At 33.2% G+C, this 24721-nt stretch overlaps 1 protein-coding gene across 1 annotated transcript; it reads right to left on the reverse strand.

Annotated features, from left to right (window-relative positions):
• Nucleotides 1-929: 929 nt before the first annotated feature.
• On the reverse strand, nt 930-1766 carry LOC128556560 (uncharacterized). The gene has a single exon (XM_053542066.1). The coding sequence runs from the start codon at nt 1764-1766 to the stop codon at nt 930-932; it is 837 nt and encodes a 278-aa protein (XP_053398041.1).
• Between the last annotated feature and the right edge of the window lie 22955 nt (nt 1767-24721).

A 24721-nucleotide genomic window follows, 5' to 3' on the forward strand; every position in this document is an offset into this window, starting at 1 on the left:
TTTGTGACCAGCATGGATCCAGACCAGCCTGCGCATCCGCGCAGACTGGTCAGGATCCATGCTGTTCACTAACGGTTTCTCTGATCGCAATAGGCTTTGAAAGCGAACAGCATGGATCCTGACCAGACTGCGCGGATGCGCAGGCTGGTCTGGATCCATGTTGGTCGCAAACCCACTATGTTGGTTTTCTCATGGCACGGCTCATTTATTTCCCATTAAGAGACACCTTGCCACCAAAGATGTGGAAGCGGACATCCGCCAGTACCTGCATACTGCTTTATTACAATTTGGTAATACAAGACTATGACCTTCCATGTACTTTTGTGCTTTTTTCATGCGTGCTAATGTAAGGTTAGTATACTTGTTTTGCTTACTGACAATAGTACTGTTCAGTCCTTTGTACCTTTCGGGCTTGGTGACTAATTTTAGATTGACTAGTGTGAAGTGATTAATCCTATGCGTAAGTATTTTTATAGCATTTAGCTTAACTTTTTATTATCGGAATCCATGACTTCAGAAAAATATTTACTTTTTTTTCAATCTCAAACGAATACAATCTGGCACATTCAGTTACGCACCAAGAACTTTGCAATATAGCATTATGCATAATACATGTACATTGTGACATAGTGAATTGTAGCAAGGGACTTGTTAACTGTAATTGGTGGCGATTTTCTCTCTTAAAAGATTATTTACTTCAACTGATTACAGAATTATAAGGAATACTAAGGAGATATCGAATTGTAATCAATTGAAAAAAACTATCTTTTCCGACATTCGTACTTTTCCGAATTTAAACAAGTTTACTTTTATGATGTAGCCGGAAAATACGGTAAACTTCATTCAAATGTTTTAACATTACAACTTATCTTGGTGGGTAATAATATCTAAACGATCTATATGTCCGTCTGAGAATTTAAACTGTATCTTCATGCTCCCTGAATAAACTTTAATAAGAAATGGGAAAATACTACAACGTACCCCTCAGAAACTGTCATGATGTTACACTCTATCTTCAGCACAACGTACCCCTCAGAAACTGTCATGATGTTACACTCTATCTTCGGCACAACGTACCCCTCAGAAACTGTCATGATGTTACACTCTATCTTCAGCACAACGTACCCCTCAGAAACTGTCATGATGTTACACTCTGTCTTCAGCACAACGTACCCCTCAGAAACTGTCATGATGTTACACTCTGTCTTCGGCACAACGTACCCCTCAGAAACTGTCATGATGTTACACTCTATCTTCGGCACAACGTACCCCTCAGAAACTGTCATGATGTTACACTCTATCTTCGGCACAACGTACCCCTCAGAAACTGTCATGATGTTACACTCTATCTTCGGCACAACGTACCCCTCAGAAACTGTCATGATGTTACACTCTATCTTCGGCACAACGTACCCCTCAGAAACTGTCATGATGTTACACTCTATCTTCGGCACAACGTACCCCTCAGAAATTGTCATGATGTTACACTCTATCTTCGGCACAACGTACCCCTCAGAAACTGTCATGATGTTACACTCTATCTTCGGCACAACGTACCCCTCAGAAACTGTCATGATGTTACACTCTATCTTCAGCACAACGTACCCCTCAGAAACTGTCATGATGTTACACTCTATCTTCAGCACAACGTACCCCTCAGAAACTGTCATGATGTTACACTCTATCTTCAGCACAACGTACCCCTCAGAAACTGTCATGATGTTACACTCTATCTTCAGCACAACGTACCCCTCAGAAACTGTCATGATGTTACACTCTTCGCTCCCATTCCAGCATCACAACGTACCCCTCAGAAACTGTCATGATGTTACACTCTATCTTCAGCACAACGTACCCCTCAGAAACTGTCATGATGTTACACTCTATCTTCAGCAAACATTATCAATTAATACAAAAGAAGAATAAACAGACAGTATTAAATATTTTTACTGGTGCATAATTAGTTAGGAACACTGGTTGTCAAATCATTCTTATATGCAAATAAAAACTAGATCAAACATGATATTTCAAAAATTAATATATTAATGAATATAGAAATATACATTCATAGTATTTTTCTACAACTCGATTCAACCTACAAAGGGTTAAGATATAAATTCATTTCATTTATGGCCATAAAACAAACATTTTAATTGGCCTCAATGCCATTTAACATAACAAAGCGAGTAATCTGTCACTATAATTTAAACCGTTCACTTTTTACTTTGTTGTGAGGTTGTCGCTGTTAGAAAATTGCAGTGAAGTGTGTAATTATTTCGAACTATAACGGACGTATATGTATCAGTTGACGCGGCTATATATCTTTATGTAAAAATATCTTGGACTTTGTACAATCATTGGACGCCGCCCAGGAGGCGGCTTCCAGTAGGTACGCTTAAAAATTTGTCCTGTGGAGATGACGTCATCAATTTAGGATCAGTTGTTGTATTACCTGTGTATAGATTGTAAAAATTGCACATAACACTAAATGATTTAATAAAATTTGAAGGTATAAAATCAAATTGATTTTTTTTTAATCATCTAATTTCTTTTTGATGCAGGTGTATAATCATAATTATAACATTAAATTGTCAGCAACAATAGTAAAAGAACTTTTCCCCATTTTTGTAGACTTGTCAAGGGTCCTCTTCTTAAATACTTTATTTGATTTATTTGATAGTTATTTCTGTGAATTTCGCATATTTTTACATCATAAACTAACTTTAGTGAAAAATGTAAATATATTTATAAGGTAATAGAATATTTGAAATGAGCTTTTTCGCGCAAAATTAGCAATTGAAATTCTTTCTCTCTAACAAAAATACCTGTAGGAATGCAAGTCTATACAGACTGGTTTTCGAATTTATCTGCTCCAGTACCTTACGAAGATTTATTACCCGGAACCATGGCCCTGCAATAAATTTCTCCTGTGGATAGAGATCTTAATCAACATTTAGTTACAAGTCGAAAGATTTCCTGCGGCCAGAAGTTATACAGACCAGAAATTGTTGACAGTATAACTTATGGGTGAATAACGTACTTGTTTTGTTTCTATTATACCATTACGCTTTAATGTAAGAAATATTACTCCATTCTACATGATTTACAAGTAGATATATGAACTATGTATTTCTTAATTCTGAAAGTTTTGTTTTGAGCAAAAATAACTATATTTCCCTTTCATGTATAACATAACTTTAAGCACAACTGGTCGCATTCCTTGACTGTTGAAATACTTTACTAGAGCTTTCACAAATGTGATTCATGCCTTCACCTGGACTTGCTTGACAACACAGGACCATAAGCTAGGAAATTGAAGAGCAATTTTAACATGAAAACCCTTATGCACAACAAGGTATCAATATTGATCATTGCTGAAAGTTTGAATAAATTATATGAAATAATGAATGAGGAATCTAAGTCACAAACATTTCTCTATATATCATATAGAGTGCTAGCTATATTGCAAAAACGGCGTTCCATAAATGCGATAAGCCAATCGCATATCGGTAAAAAGTCACGTGAAATCACCCAGTCCCCATGTGCTATACTACTTGTTGCATTCCAATATACCTGCGGCCTTCAGGCCGCAGATAATAACAGGTGGTCAGCGCGTCTTCATGAGTTGAGTGAGATTCAGTTTTGTTTTACTAATCTCACTAGTTTAAATCATCATAAAAGTCTGTATTACCCTTAATCTTTAATTACAATTATGTAAAAGCTATGATACCTAAATGAAAACATATTAGTCTTCTTATTGGTTAGATAAATGAATATGTATAAACAATTTATAGGTGCATTATGTTATCAGTAAGTCTTATCTAATAGGACAGTGCATAATAAGATAAGAAGTCAATTACAGTTCATTTTGATCCATGTGTATGAACATAATCAATAAATATATTCAACAATGTAGCCTCAGCAGAAAGTATTACAAGTATTGCAAAAAAAATGTTATTATATAAAAGAATGATAGTTAAGAATAATATTAAACAGATATTGAATGGTGTTGAGTTAAAGTTGGACATAGGCAGAATGAATATTTTAACAATGGATTCAGATTTAAAAAGGGATAAATGTTGGACAATATAAAGTGTTAAGACGTAATTGAGGCATAATTAAAAGGAAATCTTTTTTATATTATATATTTTTAAGATAGTTTAGAAACGAAAACTCATTTTCTAACGTTCATAATAAGACAAAGCCGAAATCTGTAGATCAATACCTTTACTTTGCAAAGCTTGGATTGTGATAACTTTGATTTAAATGAATAATAATTTTCTTTGTGTTAGAGTGAAAGGAGTATGTGTGTGACTTGCAAAATAGGCACCAATTCATCAGAGTTTTAATGGCATTTTTTAACTCTGCGTGTATGACAAATTATAGAGATGTAAAGCCCTAATATTCCATTGAAGATAATCTCCTGAATGACCGCCCTAAAGCTTTTGGTCAAAATTAGCAGAAGTTGGTATTAATGATTCAAAACCTTAAATCGAGAAGATTTTCTTTTCGACCCGTGTAAAAATTTATAATCGAGTTATATTTCACATTCCAAGACGTCTGCTAACTGAATAAAACTCTTTTTACATAACAGTTATAATAGTTACTGTTTCTTTTCAGTGATGCAGTGGTATAAATTTACATTTTGGTACATGATGTTTTTGTTGCTAGTAGCTGCTGTGCCTGTGTGCAAATGGGTTCAAGACATAACTCGGGTTAACATATTTTTAAGACAGAAAGAATTACATGGAACTAAATTTCTTTACAGAGACCCCTACCTCAAAGTCATACTTAGTTGTCAAATGTCAAACTTGGTGCTGTTAGTCCTTTTGACACCTGTCGATCTTGACATGTTGTCCAAGATCATCTAGTTTCAGTGTAAAACAATTCCTAAGATGTTGTATGGCATGCAGAAGGATAATTATCCTTCTGCATGCCATACAAGTATTGATGATACGGAATCTTAACATCACTGTGCACCAAACATAATTTTACGTGGCGCAATTTTATAATCATTTATTCTACTAAACATTTTACTTCATGGACAACTTCCATATTTCTATGCCTAAGACAATTTAAGGAACAAAGATATTGCGGCTTCTTTGATGCCATGCAGCAAAAATTTCTCTTGTCTAATACTGGTCTGTTTTATAAACTTATTTCAAGGTTAAGCAGTTATGAAAATAACATAGAATGTTATAGTACTGTCGCTATAGTCCTTATTTCATAATGTAATATGAAATATAAATTTTGTAAAGTCCTGTTTGGATGAATATATCTGTATAAGAGAGTTCCACTAATGCTAGAAGCATGACGAGCGTTGTACCTCTCACGAACACACTCGGTCAAACACAGTCTGCTATCAATATTTTCCTTGGTTTACAATCCATGCTTCAAACAGATTATATTATAATTTAATCCAACGGTCTAAAATCAGTAAGAATAGGCTCTGGGAGACGGAGAGGTGACTTACATTCGTTTAAATAAATCTAAACGAAGGTATTTTATTTAAGCACTCTTAAGTTTTCGCTAAATACAGGAATGATACTTGTTACAATAATTGTTTGCCCTTTGTTGTTTATTTGTAGATTTATATTTATTATTAGTTTTGTCGTAATATATTGTTATTGGTTTTCGCCTTTTTTTGAAGACACTCGGACCACTACCTCTAAATGGCTTAAATCTATATCTGTGCGCCGTATCTGCGCAACATGTATTGTTATTAGTGAGAATACACAATCCTCTACAACTTTTATAACAAAAGATTAAGCATGATTTTCGTGTTATAATATCTGCTGCATGCTGAGGGAAATATATGTGCAAGAGCAGCAACATATCCTGAGGGATTCTACAGTTGCTGTAACAGGAACAAACTTTTATTTACGCAATTCTAACATAAAAAATGTAAAAAAAGTCAAATTTTATGAAGTCGACATGCTTTGATTTCCTCTCAAACAAACCGAAATGCAAGAAACAGTTTTTCTGACTAATTGAACAATTTATTGCAATCTGTAATCTTGCCTCTTGGGAAAAAAGCTGTACAAAATATATCCCGATGATGATGTTAACTTGTTGAAAAAATAACCTATACGTCTTGCTCTAATAATCATCATCATCATCATTATCAAAAACAAAGACAAATATCAAACAGGGAATGCCAGGCACCAAAAACGCAGCTCTCCAAACAAAGGAACACAGTCGTTGTGATTTCACACAAGTTGTTTTCTCTTTTCCTTAGCTCTCGGTCTGTAAAGTGCACATGCAGACTGGAAAATCAAAATTTCGCCTGAGCATATTAAGTAGCAAACAGGTATTTTAGAAAGCCCAAATATTGATTCAACAGTACCGCCATTGCTAACTCAAAAACAAAACGAAAGCGCAAACTTCTCGTATGCATGCAATTCTTTATTTTCCAGATTTCCTCAGGTTATTACAAATTATTTAGATATTAAAAATTACTGTTTTTGTTTCTTCCAACTTTTTGTCTTCGTTTCAGCACGTAAATGTGACATGTTTAATTCTTTATTGTTAATGGAATAATTAATGAAACAATTACAGTGCAGACTTAAACGGAAAAATGGCTAATCTTCAATTATATCAAATCTAAAAAAAAAACAAATCGGTTATAAAAAGGAAATATCTACTTGGAAAATATTTCTTTTTACCTCACCTCGAAAATGCTGTAATAACAGCACCAAAGGTACATTTTAGCTTTTGATTTGAAAGTATGATTGTATTTGGCTTACAACCATTAAAAAATAACAGTATCTGACAAATATAGGAAGTCAGGCACATATACTCAATTGTTATGATTAAGAAATAATAAGTTCCCAAGTGTGATTTACCCGTGTTTTGAGTTCTTATGCGTAAGAATATATCACGTAGGCCTGAGTGATATATTTTTTCGCATAAGAACGAAAAACTAGGTTGTTATTTCGATTCTAACACGACATGCTAGAATCAACAGTGATAGATAAAATGGTAACTACTTTTTACGACATGAACTACACTTCGTGCTACGCACCTGAATCATACTATACATAGAGGATGACGTCACTACTGTCTGTATTTACACTCGCATGGGTTATCGCAAAATAACATTGGATTGATGCGGGGCGTGTAAGAATTGTATAATAATTGTTCTGACATCAGTTAAAGGAAGAATATCCTAGAGTCCCGACAACACTTTTGCTCACTTCGCTGGTGTTGACTGCCCCGCTAATTTTATAACAATTGTATTATTAATTAGACTCAAAAAAGTGTATTTTTATGATTCCGCTTCCACAGGACTTCCTTCAGTTTTATTAATGATATCCTTAGAAATATCTTGCTTTTGTCTATCTAGTATTACTATTTGGTATAGAAATAAAGGAAACTAACACTAGTGAACAGGATTCATACTGTCAAAATGTTACTAAAACTTGTTTATTCATCTGTTTTAAACAATACTTTAAAAGATGTGTTTTCATACCATTTTCCCTAATGCTCAGAAACCTCACAGAGAAAAAAAAATGTTTGGAGGAGGCAGTAGATAATATTAGTCTTATGCTAATTTACTAGTTCAGACTTGAATGAAATAATAGGCAACTAATGTTGCACACTTTTCAGTGATGGTGACAAAAAAATGTCAGGAAACATCATAAGGCACATCTGTAGTGACAATTTTCTTCTCAATTTTGAAAACACGCAAACTAGTCATTGTTTATTTGTGTAAAAATCATGCACAAGTTTAAAAAAAACTCTGTTATTGGGCAATTATAATGTCTCTTGTGCATAAGTTTCAAAATTCGTTGAAGGAATAAGGAAACAATATAATGAAAAATGTTTGCATTATACACAAATTATTACATCTTATATGAACATAAAAAAGTGGTTTGATTTATTCTAACTTTTATTTTCTTTTATTATTCGCCTGTGGTTCTTTTGCATTTACAAAGTTTCTTAATTTGGAATCAACGATATCCCTTGACAGCTCCCATTCAAAAATGTTTAAATATTTTCGGAACTTGGCATGAGCACTTTCACTTTGAGTATTTTTTTCTAATTACTTTGATATCCTTGTTTTTTTCTTTCAAATATCGTTTTTATTTTCATCCAAACTCAATGTAGACGAACATGTTCTAGATTCGTAAATTACAGATATACTAAGTTGCAAAGTCGTTAGAAAATGGAGTACAAAAAAGAATTGCCGGGAGATATTAGACTATAACGAGGATAGAATGTCATTGACGTTCACGGAGTGTAAACGGAAAATATAGCAAGAACACATCATCACGCAAGATAAAGTCCTTTTTCTGATAAATAGAGAATCAACCCCGTTGTGGTTGCGATGACGCAATTTATTGCATATAGAATGCCGAAATAGAGCAAATAACGTATTTTGTAATAAACTAACATTGTGTTCTCAAATAACGTCCTACTCTTTTGTCTTTTGGGACAAGATCGGTGAAAATATGACGCTGTAACATTTAGCTCCATATGTTGAGACAAAATTAAAACAACACTTAATCATAGGAAGAAAGTTGTTTCGCATGAACATTTAATAGCGTATAAAAATGTGTACTACTCTACAAAACAATTGTCAATTTACTGATATATACATTGAATTCCCGAAATTGCTGCATAAAGGGGACTCACGTCTTTAATAACTTACCAAAGAACTGTTGAATATCTTCGTTTTGAGACATTTGCAATAATGTAAAACTACTAACACTGCACAACCTTCACATAACTAGATACAAAGTACCTTTCAGCAATTGTTTTCTTTTTTATTTCTTTACAAGTGGAATTCATTTTTAAAGGGTGACAACATTTTGAGAATATTTAAAACATCCTGTTGTATGAGACAATATGCTAGAACATGTAATGAACAGGTCAATTGTTGGTAAAGATGTTGCGTTTACCAAATATTTCTGCGTTTTGACGACATACTTCTAAACCTCGATGGATTGTGGAAACAAAATGAAGACATAATGTATCAAACATTTTCAAAGACCTCGAAAACATATTTGCATACCACAGAATTGCAAATTCTAGATAAGCACACATTTGCAGAATCCATACAATTAAATATTTTTTGGTTTCCAATGTATATGTCTGTGCACGTGATATACCTAATATATTATTGTAAACTACGTGAATTATAAGCGGAAGAAATAATTATCGTAAATTTGCATCTTTAAACTTAATAACTTTCTCATACATAATAGATTAAAGAATCTTTTATTACATTATATCTAAATAAAAGACATTCACAAACAAAAACTGAGATTTCTTTTCGGGAAATGCTAAATAAACGTATGATCTCAAAAAAGAAACAATGGTAAAAAGCTGATGAAGTGGAACACCTGTGTTTTGTAGAAGACCGTAAGAAAATAAAGTGATTCTTCCAAAAACAAAAACAAAATAAAGGAGGGTTCAAACCCAGTATTTCAGTAAATGAATACATAAGTCTCAGTTTTAAGATAAATCAATAATCTGACCTAAAATCCAGAAAGGTTATCCAAGAACACTCCGTAACACTTTTGATATTTTCCATGTTTTACATATTCCTGAAGATACATGAGTTTGGAAGTGAATAAGATAAAGACTCTGACTTAAAGCGCATATTATAATATCTTGAGCATGTCATTTAAACAAATTAACGAACGAAGGGTGATCAAAACAGCTGATGTTTGAGCTAAATTAAGATAATCAAGACCTCTCTACTAAAAAAAAGCTGGAACTATTTAAAATGTTCCGCTCATGTTAATAAGAACTTACTTAAATTCGACTTTAAAACCTATGTCATACCACGTGCCTAAAAAGACCATACTTTATTAAGCTCTGCGTTAAAAGACTTACTCTCAGTGTAGAGGCTCCAGCTAAAGAGCGGCATTTTGTTTAATCTGCAGATACATTGAATGATCATTATGATCCTAAAATACTACGAGGGGCCAGGCAGGTAAGATCTGATTTTGAATCACTTGCTCTTCATCACCAAGTTTTTGGCATAGATTTCTTCATGTGAGAAAGCTAGCTGCTAACGAAAAGTTAAAGAGGGGCACCTGGTGTCTCTCTTTACAAAATAATACTGGAATATTCGTCATATCATCTAACGTATGTCTATGTGACACAGAACCTAATAAAAAGATAAAGTACGGTTGTCCCAAAAAACCCTTATCAAAAATCACTGTAAATGAAAAAAAGAAAAAAATATTTGTTATAACTATTCTTTTCTAATCTGAAGCTTATCTATACTTTAAAGGAACCTAATATTTATGAGTTAATTATACAACAGAACAGGAGGAAATACAACCGATTCAAAACCTGCGACAGAAGGATATGTGTTTATGCGCGACATACCACAGTTTTTAACAATGGGTAATAATGTTTATGGCGCCTTAAGAGCTTTCGTTACCCATAAAAAAGACCCAACCATAGTGACGAGTTTCTTCTCAATTTAACTCACGCGAGGGAGACATTATCTATTTGTCAGAAATGTGTGTATCGCGCAAAATTGAGAGTTTTTGTGGTGCAAGTTTATAACAAATATTTGGTGAAAAGAAAATGCGTGCGTGTTAAGCAAGTTGTTTCAAAACAACACTATGTAGTTTTCTTATTACCCATTGTAAGAATTTAGAAAATGTGCACACAGAAAAGTTGTTACCAGACATCGACCTTGCTCATTTGTCTCTCGCAAAATTGCAGTTTCCTCTAAGACTTTATAATAATGTGAAGAAATTGAGTAAAATCGGTATCTAAACGGCAACATTCTGTTTATGACTGCCACAGGTACTTTTAATTCACTAGAACCCCTTTTCTTACGACTGAATACAATGTTCACTGTTATTATCTAGGTCTAGTACATATTCTTTAAAAACGTTTATTTAAACACAACACTTTGAGTCACATGCCTCAACGCATACATTGTTAAATGTTTACATTCACCATGCATTTTGTATAGAAATAAAAAAACGTTAATTTAAATTGACAGAACTATGCGATTTTTCATTAATGTTAAGGATATTTTAAATCAAAATTGGATTTTTATGGCAGTTCTGCTAAGAAATTAGTAAAAGTGGAAACCTCATGTGACATTTTTTTTATTGCGAAGTACATAAAAATGTAAATTCTGGCAAATCGTCCAAGAATACATAGCGGATTTGCCATATGTCCCAATATGGTTTATACCAGTATACACACAATAAATAACATTCAGTCCTTAAACATACCCGAGTGACAACCTATTACAATGCCAGTCTTAAAACGTTTTTAGTCTTCTTACTTTCACCAAGATCCAAACCAGACTAGAGATGAGAGAATATGGTACATTCATAATAAAAATTGAAAGTCTCTTTAATTATTTCTTCGAATACCTTTTTTTGACAGGACTAATGATGGAAATAGGAAGGTACTGTATACGGAGATAAAAATGGTTTAATGTTAGCGTTTTTCTTCCCATCTAGAATTGTAAAAATAAAACATATTAGGAAATAAAGTTAAACTCGGATGTGGAAATAATATCACAAATGAAGGGGAACGCATGACTCGTGGACTTAACCCTTACCCTGCTAAATTTCTATGATAAACTTTTCCATCTCTCAATCCGGACAGTGCCATTAACTGTTAAAAGAGGTGCTTGCCTAAAAGATACTGACTGAATAGTGAACAGTGCAGATTGCAGTCTGATCATGATCTACACTGGTCGCAAAGGCAGAATCAATCGTGTCCAGCATGATAAGGGTTAAACCACCTGTAATAGCATGCATATTTATACCACTGCAAGCTCTACATAGATTGAGATTCAAAACTTGTATTTCCCAAGAAATGAAAAAAAAATCGTTTATTTTTCTTCTGGCCAGAAACAGCCTTAGATTTTTTTAAACATATAAAATAGTGAGGTCTCATTTCAAAACAGCCCGCCCGCTTAGCTCAGTAGGTAAGAGCGTTGGTCTACGGATCGCGGGGTCGCGTGTTCGATCCTCGGGCGGGGCGTATGTTCTCCGTGACTATTTGATAAACGACATTGTGTCTGAAATCATTAGTCCTCCACCTCTGATTCATGTGGGGAAGTTGGCAGTTACTTGCGGAGAACAGGTTTGTACTGGTACAGAATCCAGGAACACTGGTTAGGTTAACTGCCCGCCGTTATATGACTGAAATACTGTTGAAAAACGGCGTTAAACCCAAAACAAACAAACAAACAAACATTTCAAAACGTTGACTAGAGGGTAATCATACTGCAGACACTATGCCTATGCGTTGTGTTTTTGATTCCTATAATCAAGAAAACATGACAGTCTAGACGAATCACAATAGAAGACAGATATAGATTCGGCAAACACTAAATAATTTTCATTTATAAAACTGCATAGTTCACAAACACTGCGGTAAATCTGTAAATTCCTATAATAAAATTTCATATACATCTACCGAACCAACACAGTGTTACAAAATCAATATCAGAACAATGACCGGATGACCACATGTATGCCTAGATTTAAGAAATAATTTATAGCAAAACAGTCAAGAGGCCGAGTGAAATTATTTCGAATTACGCATAACCGCCTGAGTGTATAGATAGTGTTCAAACACTGTTTTGCTATATTTATTTTGATTCTTATATGTCTTTATTGTAAAATTTATATCCAATACGCATGCACTGCTCCAAATGGTAGGTCGTCACGCTCCTTTGTTTATACACGCCTGGACCGGAAATGGTAATACGTCTTGCGGAAGAATTCAGTTTGGGCAAAAATGATGGCAAATTATTCTGCAAAGCAAATAGCCAACTCAGTATGTGTGTAAATTAATCAGAACAGCTGTGCAATGTGACATTTCGTTTTAAACATGCTATTAAGTAAAGTATTTGATCAAACTTGAAAGCGCGATTAATATCACGTCGGCGTGACGTCAACATAATATCGTTGCGATGATTTAAGTATTGCTGGTCATATTAGAATTACTCTTAATTTCGGAAAAGTCGCAATAGCAACGGTTTAAAATCTTTATAGCGTAGATTTAATTTCTTCCTTAAAAATGAAATGAGATTGGAACCCCACCTATCTGCTTTTAGCTAGCTGGCATCTTCTTGCAATAATAGCATAAGGTTAATTTTATTTCGTGCATTTGGTACATTAACTGAGTAAAATTGCACGGCATTAACGGGGTGTTAGAGTTCTCTGCTTAAACTAAAATTTGTTGTGTCTGGAATTAGATTTCGGCTGAATCCGCCGTTAAATTTTCAGTTACGAGAAGTTTTAATTGCATTCAGCTTAGGGGAAATTTAAAGTATGCATGTAGGGATAATATTCATGCAATTATTTATTGATATACAGATTTTGAAATAGAAAATTTAGTGTAATTCTACTTTCCAGATATGAAATTTGGTCGTTAGATACCTTTTATCGAGTTCACAAACTTTTATGACAAGAGAAAATAACTGTATCGCGGTTACTCTAGAGTTATTATTGTGTTCTATTACTTCCGAAATATAAAAAGTCCGTAGTTGCAAATGAAAAGTAATAATTAAAATTGTTCAGTGAAACAGTAATGTTATATACACATGTACTTAAGAGAATGTTGCTAAACTTTGTATGTTATAATTAAATATAAACTTATTTATTACTAAATTATTTTTATATATTGTAAACTGTCAATCTGAAAGTGATTTCAGGTCACTGAGAATATTTTGTATAGTCGCTTTGTCACGCGTTAAGAAAGCTATTCTATTGTTTTGTTCAATAAAACATCTCCTGTATGTCGTTATGGACGCTGAATATGTCTATGTAATGGTTCTTTGATATCGTAATTTCAGCATATCTAGATGCTTAATATTTAATGTTTTGTGATTGTTTAAACTAACCTAGACTAACGTAGTGTCGAATTTCATATTTTATAGTTTCATGTAGCCTACGGGTAGATTGTCAAAATGTTATGTACTCGATTTTTTTTACTTGATAATCTAAAGTTCTGCTATAACATCTATGCAATTTCAAATAATACAGTATGATTATGCTTCTAATTACAGCGCATATTCTCTGTAAAAAGGAAAGTATGCACATTGTTGGTAATTTTAAAGTCATTACAACATTACTATCGGTATTTAATTTTCGACATTCTGAACAAAGTCAATTTGCTTAGCATTGTTGAAGCGCTGACAATGCACGATAATGATTTTTAAATTGTTGACCTCTATTCACTTTACATTACATGTTAGAATACATCTTCATACAATTTTAACTCAACGAAATAATCTGACTGTTCATGTTTCTTTATTTCAATGCTAGTGCCTATAAATGAATTTGAAAGTAAATTTTCCTTACCTCTCTTCTTTACAGACGGTTCGAGACTTAACATGGCGTGTAAAAGTCAAGATGATCTAAGATTCCTTTATACTTCATTGTGTATCCCAAGAAGTTGATTAATTATTATTATTTCCATTTCTTTACTTATTTATATTGGAAACGCGGTTACTAAAAGATTAATGTGAAGAGTCTTTCCAAGACGTGTGAATTGCAGACTGATATTATAAGAGAGTGAGTGAGTGAGTTGGGTTTTACGGCGAATCGGCACAAAATGGTCATATATCGCCGAGAAGAAGTTATATTGAAAACGCCAATTGTAAAGCATACCTTAATCATTTATGGAAAAATGTAAAGCATATCTAATACTGATATTATGAAGGCTGTCAAGTTGAATTATTATTGGTCCAGACTGAGAAGAAAATCCAGGACAGAGAAGATGATAGCATCCATGACTAGGTGATATAAAACTTTAACACGGATGATATATCACTGACGTGAGCGATCAGTATAAAAGCTTATTTTACTCCGTGGTTGAATTGGCGTCATATGTTTGATACGTGATCAGAATAAATATGTGGACCATATGAAAAGTAATAACAATAAGCATACCCGCAAAGACAGCAAACTTTCATTTCAACATATTGAAATTTAATATTTCTGTCTTAACAGCTAACTAAACAAGTTGGTGTAACTAACTATGTTGAATTTCTCTAATTTTATCTCTTGGGGCAAGAGGTGTGTAATATTTAAGCCAGTATGAAAATGTCAACTTGTTGAAAGATAAACATATACTTGAAATAATAATAATCATAATATGAACATTATTAACACCATGACATCAGACAGGTCGTTCTTGTTTTCTATGTCACGACGAATAAGTGCACAGGCAGACTGAAAACTCAAAATCTCTCCCCTTTTATGAAAGTATTGTGTAGCAGTACTTCAGAAAACCTAATAAGATATTTGCACATTCCGTGTAACAGTGCTACCATTGCCAACTCAAAACAGATGAATGCGCCGACAGTGCATTCCATCTTTATTTTCCCGAAATTCCTTAGGCTATTATAATTAGAAAATTATTTTTGTTGCTTCCAATAACAGAAAACAACTTTTTGTATTCATTTTATCACGTTAATATGACATGTTTAATTTATTATTGTTGACGGAAGAGAATAATTATTACCGTGCTTCGCGTCATTAAACTAATCAAATTGTCACAGACATAAAAAAAACTTACTACTCTGAATATGTTTTATCACCTCAACTCAAAAAAGCTGAAGTTACAGCATCAAGAAGACAGTTTAGCTGATGCGTTGAAAATACGACTTTACTTGCCTGGCGGCATTTGGAAAAGACTCCGATATGTCTTATTACGGCACATATTAAAGTTAATAGATATTCTGACATCCGTTTCAGGAAAAATATCCTAGAATCTTAACAACAAAATACTCTTGCCAGACTCGCTGGCGCGGACTGTTCCATGGATTTTTATATGCTTCACATTCCTAATCAGATTCACTTTCAAAAAATGTTCATTTTGTGCTTCAGCTTCGAATGGAATCATTAAATAAAATATCTTGCTTTTTTCTCGTATTACTATTCCGTAGGCCATTTTACACAAAAACAAGGATAAATGACAAACAGGGAATGCCACGTTCCAAAAACGCAGCCTCCCCAAAACGAAACTCACAGCACGCAGATGGGCACACTGCCAACATACACACTCACATGCATAGCAAACACACAAGGACAAAACAAGTTGACGAACATAGGTGATCGCATTAGCTCCCAACCGAGTTCATCTACCATATGGTAGGAAAGTGTCCCTAATAAGAAATTCGAATAATGTTTATAACACTTTTTATTACATTTATTATATTCATCTGTTGAAACTATCATGGCACTAAATAACTACAAAATATTCCTACAATGACCACACTTTATAAGTCTGCCTTTAAACAACGAACCGTTCATATTCTGTATTCAAGTATTACTTCCTTCCAATTAATTGTTTTTAACCATTATTTTCCAAAGATTCAGAAACTTTCAAGAAGTAATTCTTTTGTTTCGAACAGTTCGTTGATAATATTATGCTTATGATAATTCCGTACTACACCTGTCTGCTAATTTACAAAAAAAGACTTGAATGAAAAAAACAGGCATATAGTAAATCGGCGATGGTGACAAAAAGACGTTGATTACCAATCAGTAAGAAACATTTGTAGCAACGATTTTCTTCTCGATTGTTAAAACACCTGAACTAATAATACAAATGCACAATTTTTAGAAAAAAAAATGTTTTTGACCAATCATGATGTCTTTTTGCATGTTTCTAAATTCTTTGCAAGAATTATAAGGGAATATTGCATTGATATACCTTGTAAACTTCTTGCATTGTGCACACTCTGTCTTATCACCAAGTTATTTTATCATATGAATAGTTATTATAAAGTTAAATGTGACGTAATCTGGTGCAAAAATTTATAATATGTGTATGTGTCGGAGCCTTCATTCAAGTTTATTTTAAGGAACATTTGATACAATTTTTTACATGTCGTTGTGTTATCTTCCATATGCTCAATATGATATCCTACATGCCGTTACAAAATCTGCTACTTACAGGGAGGTCTACCACAAACAGCACGTATAAAACTACGAATAGTACCCTGTCGTGACGGGCGCTGTCTTTAAGTACTGCCTGACCATTTTTACATTTACGTACTCACCTGTAAACAGTTTTCTCTGATAGCGCAGACTTCCCATACGAAGTATGCAGTTCACTACGGTGTTACGTTTGGACAATCGTGACTTTTTATTTAATACTAAACCGCGATGCACGATGGTACGGTGACGAAAACGCGATGGCGCAATGGCACGATGATGAAATCGTGAAGGTGCGATGGTACGATGGTGAAATGTCGATGTAATATCGCGTTTTCATCATCGTACTATCGCGTTTTCACCATCGTATCATCGTACCATTGCGTTTTCATCATCGTACCATCGCGTTTTCACCATCGTGTCATCGCGTTTTCATCATCGTACCATCGCATTTTCACCATCGTACCATCGCGTTATCACCATCGTACCATCGCATTTTCACCATCGTACCATCGCCTTCCTGTGGTCATGCGCAGTGGTACAGTATATGTGTCAGTAAAATACAGGCTTGAAACAATCTCATTGCACTATGTACCTTTTATATCCTATTAACAAGAATAAGCTGAGTTTGAATAATACCATGTGACTGTTACACCCAGCTTTTTATTTACTTCCATGCATACATAAAATACAAAGGACGTGGCCTTGAAGATTTTACAGTTTTAGTGAACTGAGCACTGAACATTTTGTAAAACATTTTGCAAAACAGCAGAATCTAAATGGTAAATTTTTTCTCACAAAATACATTGAGGTACATTCATCTATTGTTGACAAAAATACATGTGTATGTGACTACGCATTTCTAACCGGAAGGCGATAGTACGATGGTGAAAACGCGATGGTACGATGGTGAAAACGCGATGGCAAAACACTGAGTCAAAGTATAGGAAGCCTTTTTACAGCCTAGTAATGTTAAGTTACACGAGTTCCTTGCGTATAATCAACGAAATAAGCGAACATCTACGTAGCGTTTTGAGAAAATGGCTGATGAAAACAAGTTTACGAATTCACAGCACTATATGGCTATATTGAAAAATAATAAACCGTTTGCAACGCTTTACTTTTTCCTACATAACCATATAGTGCGGTGAATCCGTAAACCTTTGTGCGGGCGAGCAGCTTTAACCCGATGTAAATAAACATTTTCTGGATTCGTAAATTATGGACGGATGTAAAATATTGCCAAGTGGGAAGAAAATGGAGCTGATTTGCAAAATCAGAGAAAATGATAGCGTTCGTTCACGGGAGATATAAGAGATATAAGACTTTAACGAGGGTAGAATGTCAAAGACAACCAGTGTAAACGAATTGTATAGCAAAAACACGTCAGACATTGTTTCTCATTAAACATAGAAACGATTTAGTCGTGGCTGCGATGACGTAATATGTCTGACATGGGACCAGAATCAATATGACGATCATATAAAAGTGAGAAGTTATTGCATTTAGAATGCCCATAGAGAACATATTACTCTTTGTTTCAACAGATCAAAACGCAATACAGTTGTAATAAATCTAATCACTGTGCCTATGCATTTGTCTTTGGGACAATGTCGGAGCAAACAAAAATAAGACTGTTGAAACTCGTTTAACGTGTGGAAAAATTAATGTAACATATTTTCACCGACTTTGCTTGCACAATCTGCATTTTCTCGAACCCATTTAATCAAATATTTTTGTTATTTCCAACACATTCGTCGTAGCACTTAAATGTGGCATGCTTAATCCATTATTGTTAACTAACTGGTAATTATAATCGGAAGAAATAATTATCGTAATTTTAGTCCTTTAACCTAATCACTTTCACAAACACAAAATGGCATGAAGGAGATATTTGGAATCATTTGTTGTTTTGTATCTAAACAAAAGATCAGAAACCAAAATAAAAATTCTACTTGGAAATTGCTTCATGTAGCCACAAGATTAGACAGTAGAAATACGGCTAGGAGGGTATATTTTCAGCTAAAGAAGTGAAAGCAAATGCGTAAAGTGGACGACCTTACGAAGATCACCACGTAATGGCAAACAAAATTAAAGATAGATTTAGTATATAGTAGAAGTATCCTTAGTATATAGGAAAACAAATATTCTACTCCCAGTTTTAATAAAGCAAATAAATCATCTGATCCAGAAAGATATATATCTCAGAATCTCAGAACATCTGGAATTTATTTCGCTCACGATAAATGTTCAAATGCTTTTCATGTTCTTCACATTCTTAATCATACCTAATCTGGTTAAATCAAACCTAATTTTCAAAGAACGTATATCTCTCAAGTGACGAAAGGTGATCAAACCAGCTCACCCTTGACCTAAATTAAAATATTATAGTATGTCCTTGAATAGCACCAATTGTTTATTAATAAGTACACAAGTACACTAACGTTGATACAAACCTTCCTTTCAAAAATATGAACATTTTTGGATTGCACCGATGCCACACTGAATATTTTCTTCAACAACCTTATATATATTAATTTGTACTTTTAACACCGAGTGACGCAGCAAGTCATCAAAGGAAAAACAACTACTAGTAACTATCTGCTCAATCTTGATATTGTATTAGTAAAAATATTCAAAGGCTTAATCAGCTTACACACTCACGCAACTAAAAGTCTCCATTTGTATGCTTTTGCCAGTGAATTTTGATAACTTGAATCGAGCTCATTTCCCGGAAAATATCTGTAATGATACATACATGATACATTGCTTATTAAAATAAAACCATATTAGCATATGACCGTACTTTCGTTATCTTTCCAATCGGATATGTTTTCCCGTTATAAAAACGGGAAAACAGCCAAAAAATTGTTTAACTTTACATGAATGTTATTGTTATCGAGAATATCTGTATGTTTTAATTGAATATGCAATATATCTCACTGGGAATAGAGACAACTATAAATAGTGACAATTGCCTCATTTTGAGGTGAGATTTATTCCATATACATGAAAACAGACAAAATTTCTTTTTATTTTATGCTTATTTATGTTGAAATACGCATTTTTCAACACATGTTAATCTCAGCCCAGGAAACAGACGCGCGTAAATGAAAATAACGCCAGACGTCTTGTAACATTACAAAGATACACACGCTATTTCATTCTGTTGCTAGCATCATCCCTTTATAAAATTCTCGTTAGTATCCTTCTTTGAATCGAGAAATATACTATAAAGAACAATGCGTAACTAAAATATTCATCTCGTTTTACGCGAAAAAAATATTAACGATATTTAAAAAAAAAACCGAAATTGTATTTTCATCGGAAGGCGAATTACAATTGAACTTGGACGAGTTTGCAAGAAGTCCCAATGTGCTTTATACCCGTATAGACGCACAAAACAGCGTTTTATTCTTAACTATAAGATATCTTAAATTATGTATTAAAATCGTTATATTGAGGGTCACAAACATTATCAAGAATACACAGATAAATACTTTTTCTGGTGCATAATTAGTTAGGAACACGGGTTTCCAAATCATTCTTATATGCAATTAAAACTGGAATCAAACACATAATATTTCAAAAAATAATATATTAAAGAATATGGAAATATACATTCGTAGTATAATTTTACAACTTGATTCACCCTGTAAAGGGTTAAGATAGAAATTCATTTCATTTATGGCTATAAAACAAACATTTTTAATTGGCCTCAACGCCATTTATCAGTAGCTGCATTTTAACAAAGCGATAATAAACACTTAAGTATTCTGTCACTATCATTTAAACCATTTACTTTTTACTTTGTTGTGAGGTTGTTGCAGTGTTAATCATTTCGAACTATAACGGGCGTATAATTATTAATAAGTTCACGCAGCTGTATACCTTTATGTAAAAGAATCTTGGATCTTTTACAATCATCTAATACTGGTCTGTTTTATAGACTACTTTTAAGGTCAAGCAGTTATGAAAATAACATAGAATGTTATAGTACTGTCGCTATAGTTCCTATTTTATATGTTTTAAATATGAAATATAAATTTTGCATTAGATTTAGTCCCGTTTGGATCAATATATCTGTATAAGAGAGTTCCACTAATGCTAGGAGCATGAAGAGCGTTGCACACGAACATACTCAGTCAAACACAGTCTGCTATCACTATTTTCCTTAGTTTGCATCCCATGCTTCTTATAGATTATATCCTAATTTAATCCAACGGTCTTAAGTCAGTACGAATAGAATTGTAGATTCGTTTTTGTTATTAGTTTTGTCGTAATAGTATTGTTATTGATTTTCGTCTTTTTTTTTCTTTTGCCTGAAGACACTCAGATAACTACCTCTTTAGTGGCTTAACTATATTTGTGCAAGAGCAGCAACATATCCTGAGGGGTTCTACAGTTGCTGTAACAGGAACAAACTTGTTTTTACACTATTCTAGCATAAAAAAATGTATGGCTTAAATCTATATCTGTGCGCCGTATCTGCGAAACATGCATTGTTATTGATGAGAATGCACAATGCTCTACGACTCTTATAACAAATGATAAAGCATGATTTTCGTGTTATAATATCTGCTGCATGCTGAGGGAAATATATGTACAAGAGCAGCAACATATCCTGAGGGATTCTACAGTTGCTATAACAGGAACAAACTTGTATTTACGCTATTCTAGCATAAAAATGTAAGAAAAAGTCAAATTTTATGAAAGTAAATGACATGCTTTAATTTTCTCTCAAACGAACTGAAATGCAAGAAATAGTCTTTCTGACTAATTGAACAATTTATAGCAATCTGTAATCTTGCCTCTTGGGACAAAAGCTGTACAAAATATATACATTGTATCGATAATGATGTTAACATGTATAAAAACTAACTTATACTTGCTATAATAATCATCATCTTCTTCATTATGAAGTTGTGATTCACACAAATTGTTTTCTCCGTTTTTAGCTCTCGGACTGTAAAGTGCACATGTAGACTGAAAAATCAAAATTGCACCTCAATTATGAGCATTTTTTGTAGCAAACAAGTGTTCTAGAAAACCTAAACATTGATTCAACAGTACCGCCATTACTAACTCAAAAACAAAACGAAAGCGCAAACTTCTCGTATGCATGCAATTCTTTATTTTCCAGATTTCCTCGGGTAATTATAAATTATTTAGATAATTACTGTTTTTGTTTCTTCCAGTGTCAGAGAACAACTTTTTGTCTTAGTTTTAGGACGTAAATTTGACATGTTTAATTCATCATTTTTGATGGAATAGTGAAACAATTACCGTGCATAATAAAAGCAACAATTTTAGCTTTTGTCTTGAAAGCAATGCAGCCATTAAATGATAACACATCTGACGAATATATGAAGAGTCAGGCACATATATTCAACTTAATAAATATCCCGACATCAGTTAAAGGAAGAATATCCTAGAGTCCCGACAACAAAACATTTTTGCTCACTTCGCTTGTGTTGACTGCATCGCTAATTTTATAAAAATCGCATTCTTAATTAGACTCAAAAGGTGTATTTTTATGATTCCGCTTCAAGAGGACTTCCTTCAGTTTTATTAATGATATCCTTAGAAATATCTTACTTTTGTCTGTCTCGCATTACTATTTGGTATAGAAATAAAGGAAACTAACACTAATGCAAAGATCATACTGTCAAAACTTGTTTATTCATCTGTTTTAAACAATACTTTAAAAGATGTGTTTTTATACCATTTTCCCTTCACAGAAAACAAATTTGTCTGAAGAAGTCAGTAGATAATATTATTCTTATGCTAATTTACTAGTTCAGACTTGAATGAATTAATAGGCAATTAAATGTTGCACATGTTTCAGCGATGGTGACAAAAAATGTCGGGAAACATCATAAGGAACATCAGTAAGGAACACCTGTAGTGACAATTTTCTTCTCAATTTTGAAAACACGTAAACTAGTCATTGTTATTTGTTTAAAAATCATCCACACGTTTACACAACACTATTATTGGGCAATCATAATGTCTTTTGTGCATAAGCATTAAAATTCTTTGAAGAAAAAAGGAGACAATATAATGAAAACTTTTTGCATTATACACAGATTATTATATCTTATAGGAACAGAAAGAATTGGTCTGATTTATTCTTACTTTATTATCATTTATTATTCGCCTGCGGTTCTTTTGCATTTACAAAGTTTCTTCATTTGGAATCAACGATATTCCTTGATAGCTCTCATTCAAAAATGTTTAAATATTTTCGGAACTTGGCATGAGCATCTTCGCTGTAAGTATTTTGTCTAATTATTTTGATATTCTTTATATTTTCTTCAAATATCGTTTTTATTTTCATCCAAACTCAATGTAGACGGACATGTTCTAGATTCGTAAATTACAGATCGATATATCAAGTCGTTAGAAAATTGAGTACAAAAGCAGAATAAATAATAATGTACGTGGCCGGGAGATATTGGACTATAACGAGGATAGAATGTAACTGACGTTCACGAACATTGTAAATGAAAAGTATAGCAAGAACACATCATCACGCAAGATAAGTTTTTTTCTGATTAAATAGAGAATGGTTGCGATGACGCAATATGTCTGACACGTGACCAGAATTAATATGCCGAGAAGTTATTGCATATAGAATGCCTAAATAGAGCATATAACGTATTGTTCCAACAGATCAAAACGGAATAAAATTGTAATAAACTAACCATTGTGTTCTCAAATAACGTCCTACTCTTTTGTCTTTTGGGACAAGATCGGTGAAAATATAACGCTTTAACGGTTAGCCCATATGTTGAGACAAAATTCAAACAACACTTAATCATTGGAGGAAAGTTGTATCACATGAATATTTAATAACGTATAAAAAGTGTGTATAACTCTACAAAACAATGGTCAATTAACTGATATATACACTGAATTCCCGAAAGCGCTGAATAAAGGGGACACACGTCTTTAACATCTTACCATTTTCAAAGAATTGCTGCATATCTTCGTTTTGAGGCATTTTTACACTACTGGCACTGCAAATACTTCACATAACTATATAAAAAGTAGCTTTCAGCAATTGTTTTCTTTTTTATTTCTTTACAAATGGAATTCATTTTTAAAGGGTGACAACACTTTGAGAATATTTAAAACATCCAGTTGTACGAGACAGTACGGTAGAATATGTAATGGGCAGATAAGTTGTTGGTAAAGATGCTGTATTTACCAAACATTTCTGTGTTTTGACGACATACTACTAAACCTCAATGGATTGTGAAAACAAAATGATGACAATGTATCAAACACTTTCAAAGACTTCGAAAACATATTTGCATACCACAGAATTGCAAACTCTAGATAAGCAGTAAGCACACATTTGCAGAATCCATTCAATTAAATATTTTTTGGTTTCCAATGTATATGTCTGTGCACGTTAATATGATATACTTAATCCATTATTGTAAACTACGTTAATCATAAGCGGAAGAAATAATTATCGTAAATTTGCATCTTCAAACTTAATAACTTTCTCATACATCTTTAATTACATTATATCTAAATAAAAGACATTCACAAACAAAAACTGAGATTTCTTCTATGTATGATCTCAAAAACGAAACAATGGTAAAACGGCAAGGAGAATCTGAAGCCGAAGAAGTGGAAATACGTGTGTTTTGTAGAAGACCGTAGGAAAATAAAGTGGTTCTTCCAAAAACAAAACAAAAAACATAAAGGAGGGTTCAAACCCAGTATTTCAGTAAATGAATATATAAGTCTCAGTTTTAAAATAAATCAATAATATGACTTAAAATCCAGAAAGGTTATCCAAGAACACTCAGTAACAC

The sequence above is a fragment of the Mercenaria mercenaria genome, chromosome 4 (genome assembly GCF_021730395.1).
Source record: "Mercenaria mercenaria strain notata chromosome 4, MADL_Memer_1, whole genome shotgun sequence".
NCBI classification, from domain to species: Eukaryota; Metazoa; Mollusca; class Bivalvia; order Venerida; family Veneridae; genus Mercenaria; species Mercenaria mercenaria.

Bases quoted from the DNA above. Each gene is read 5' to 3' on its own strand.
- LOC128556560 (XM_053542066.1), bottom strand. From the start codon at position 1,766: ATGACAGTTTCTGAGGGGTACGTTGTGCTGAAGATAGAGTGTAACATC.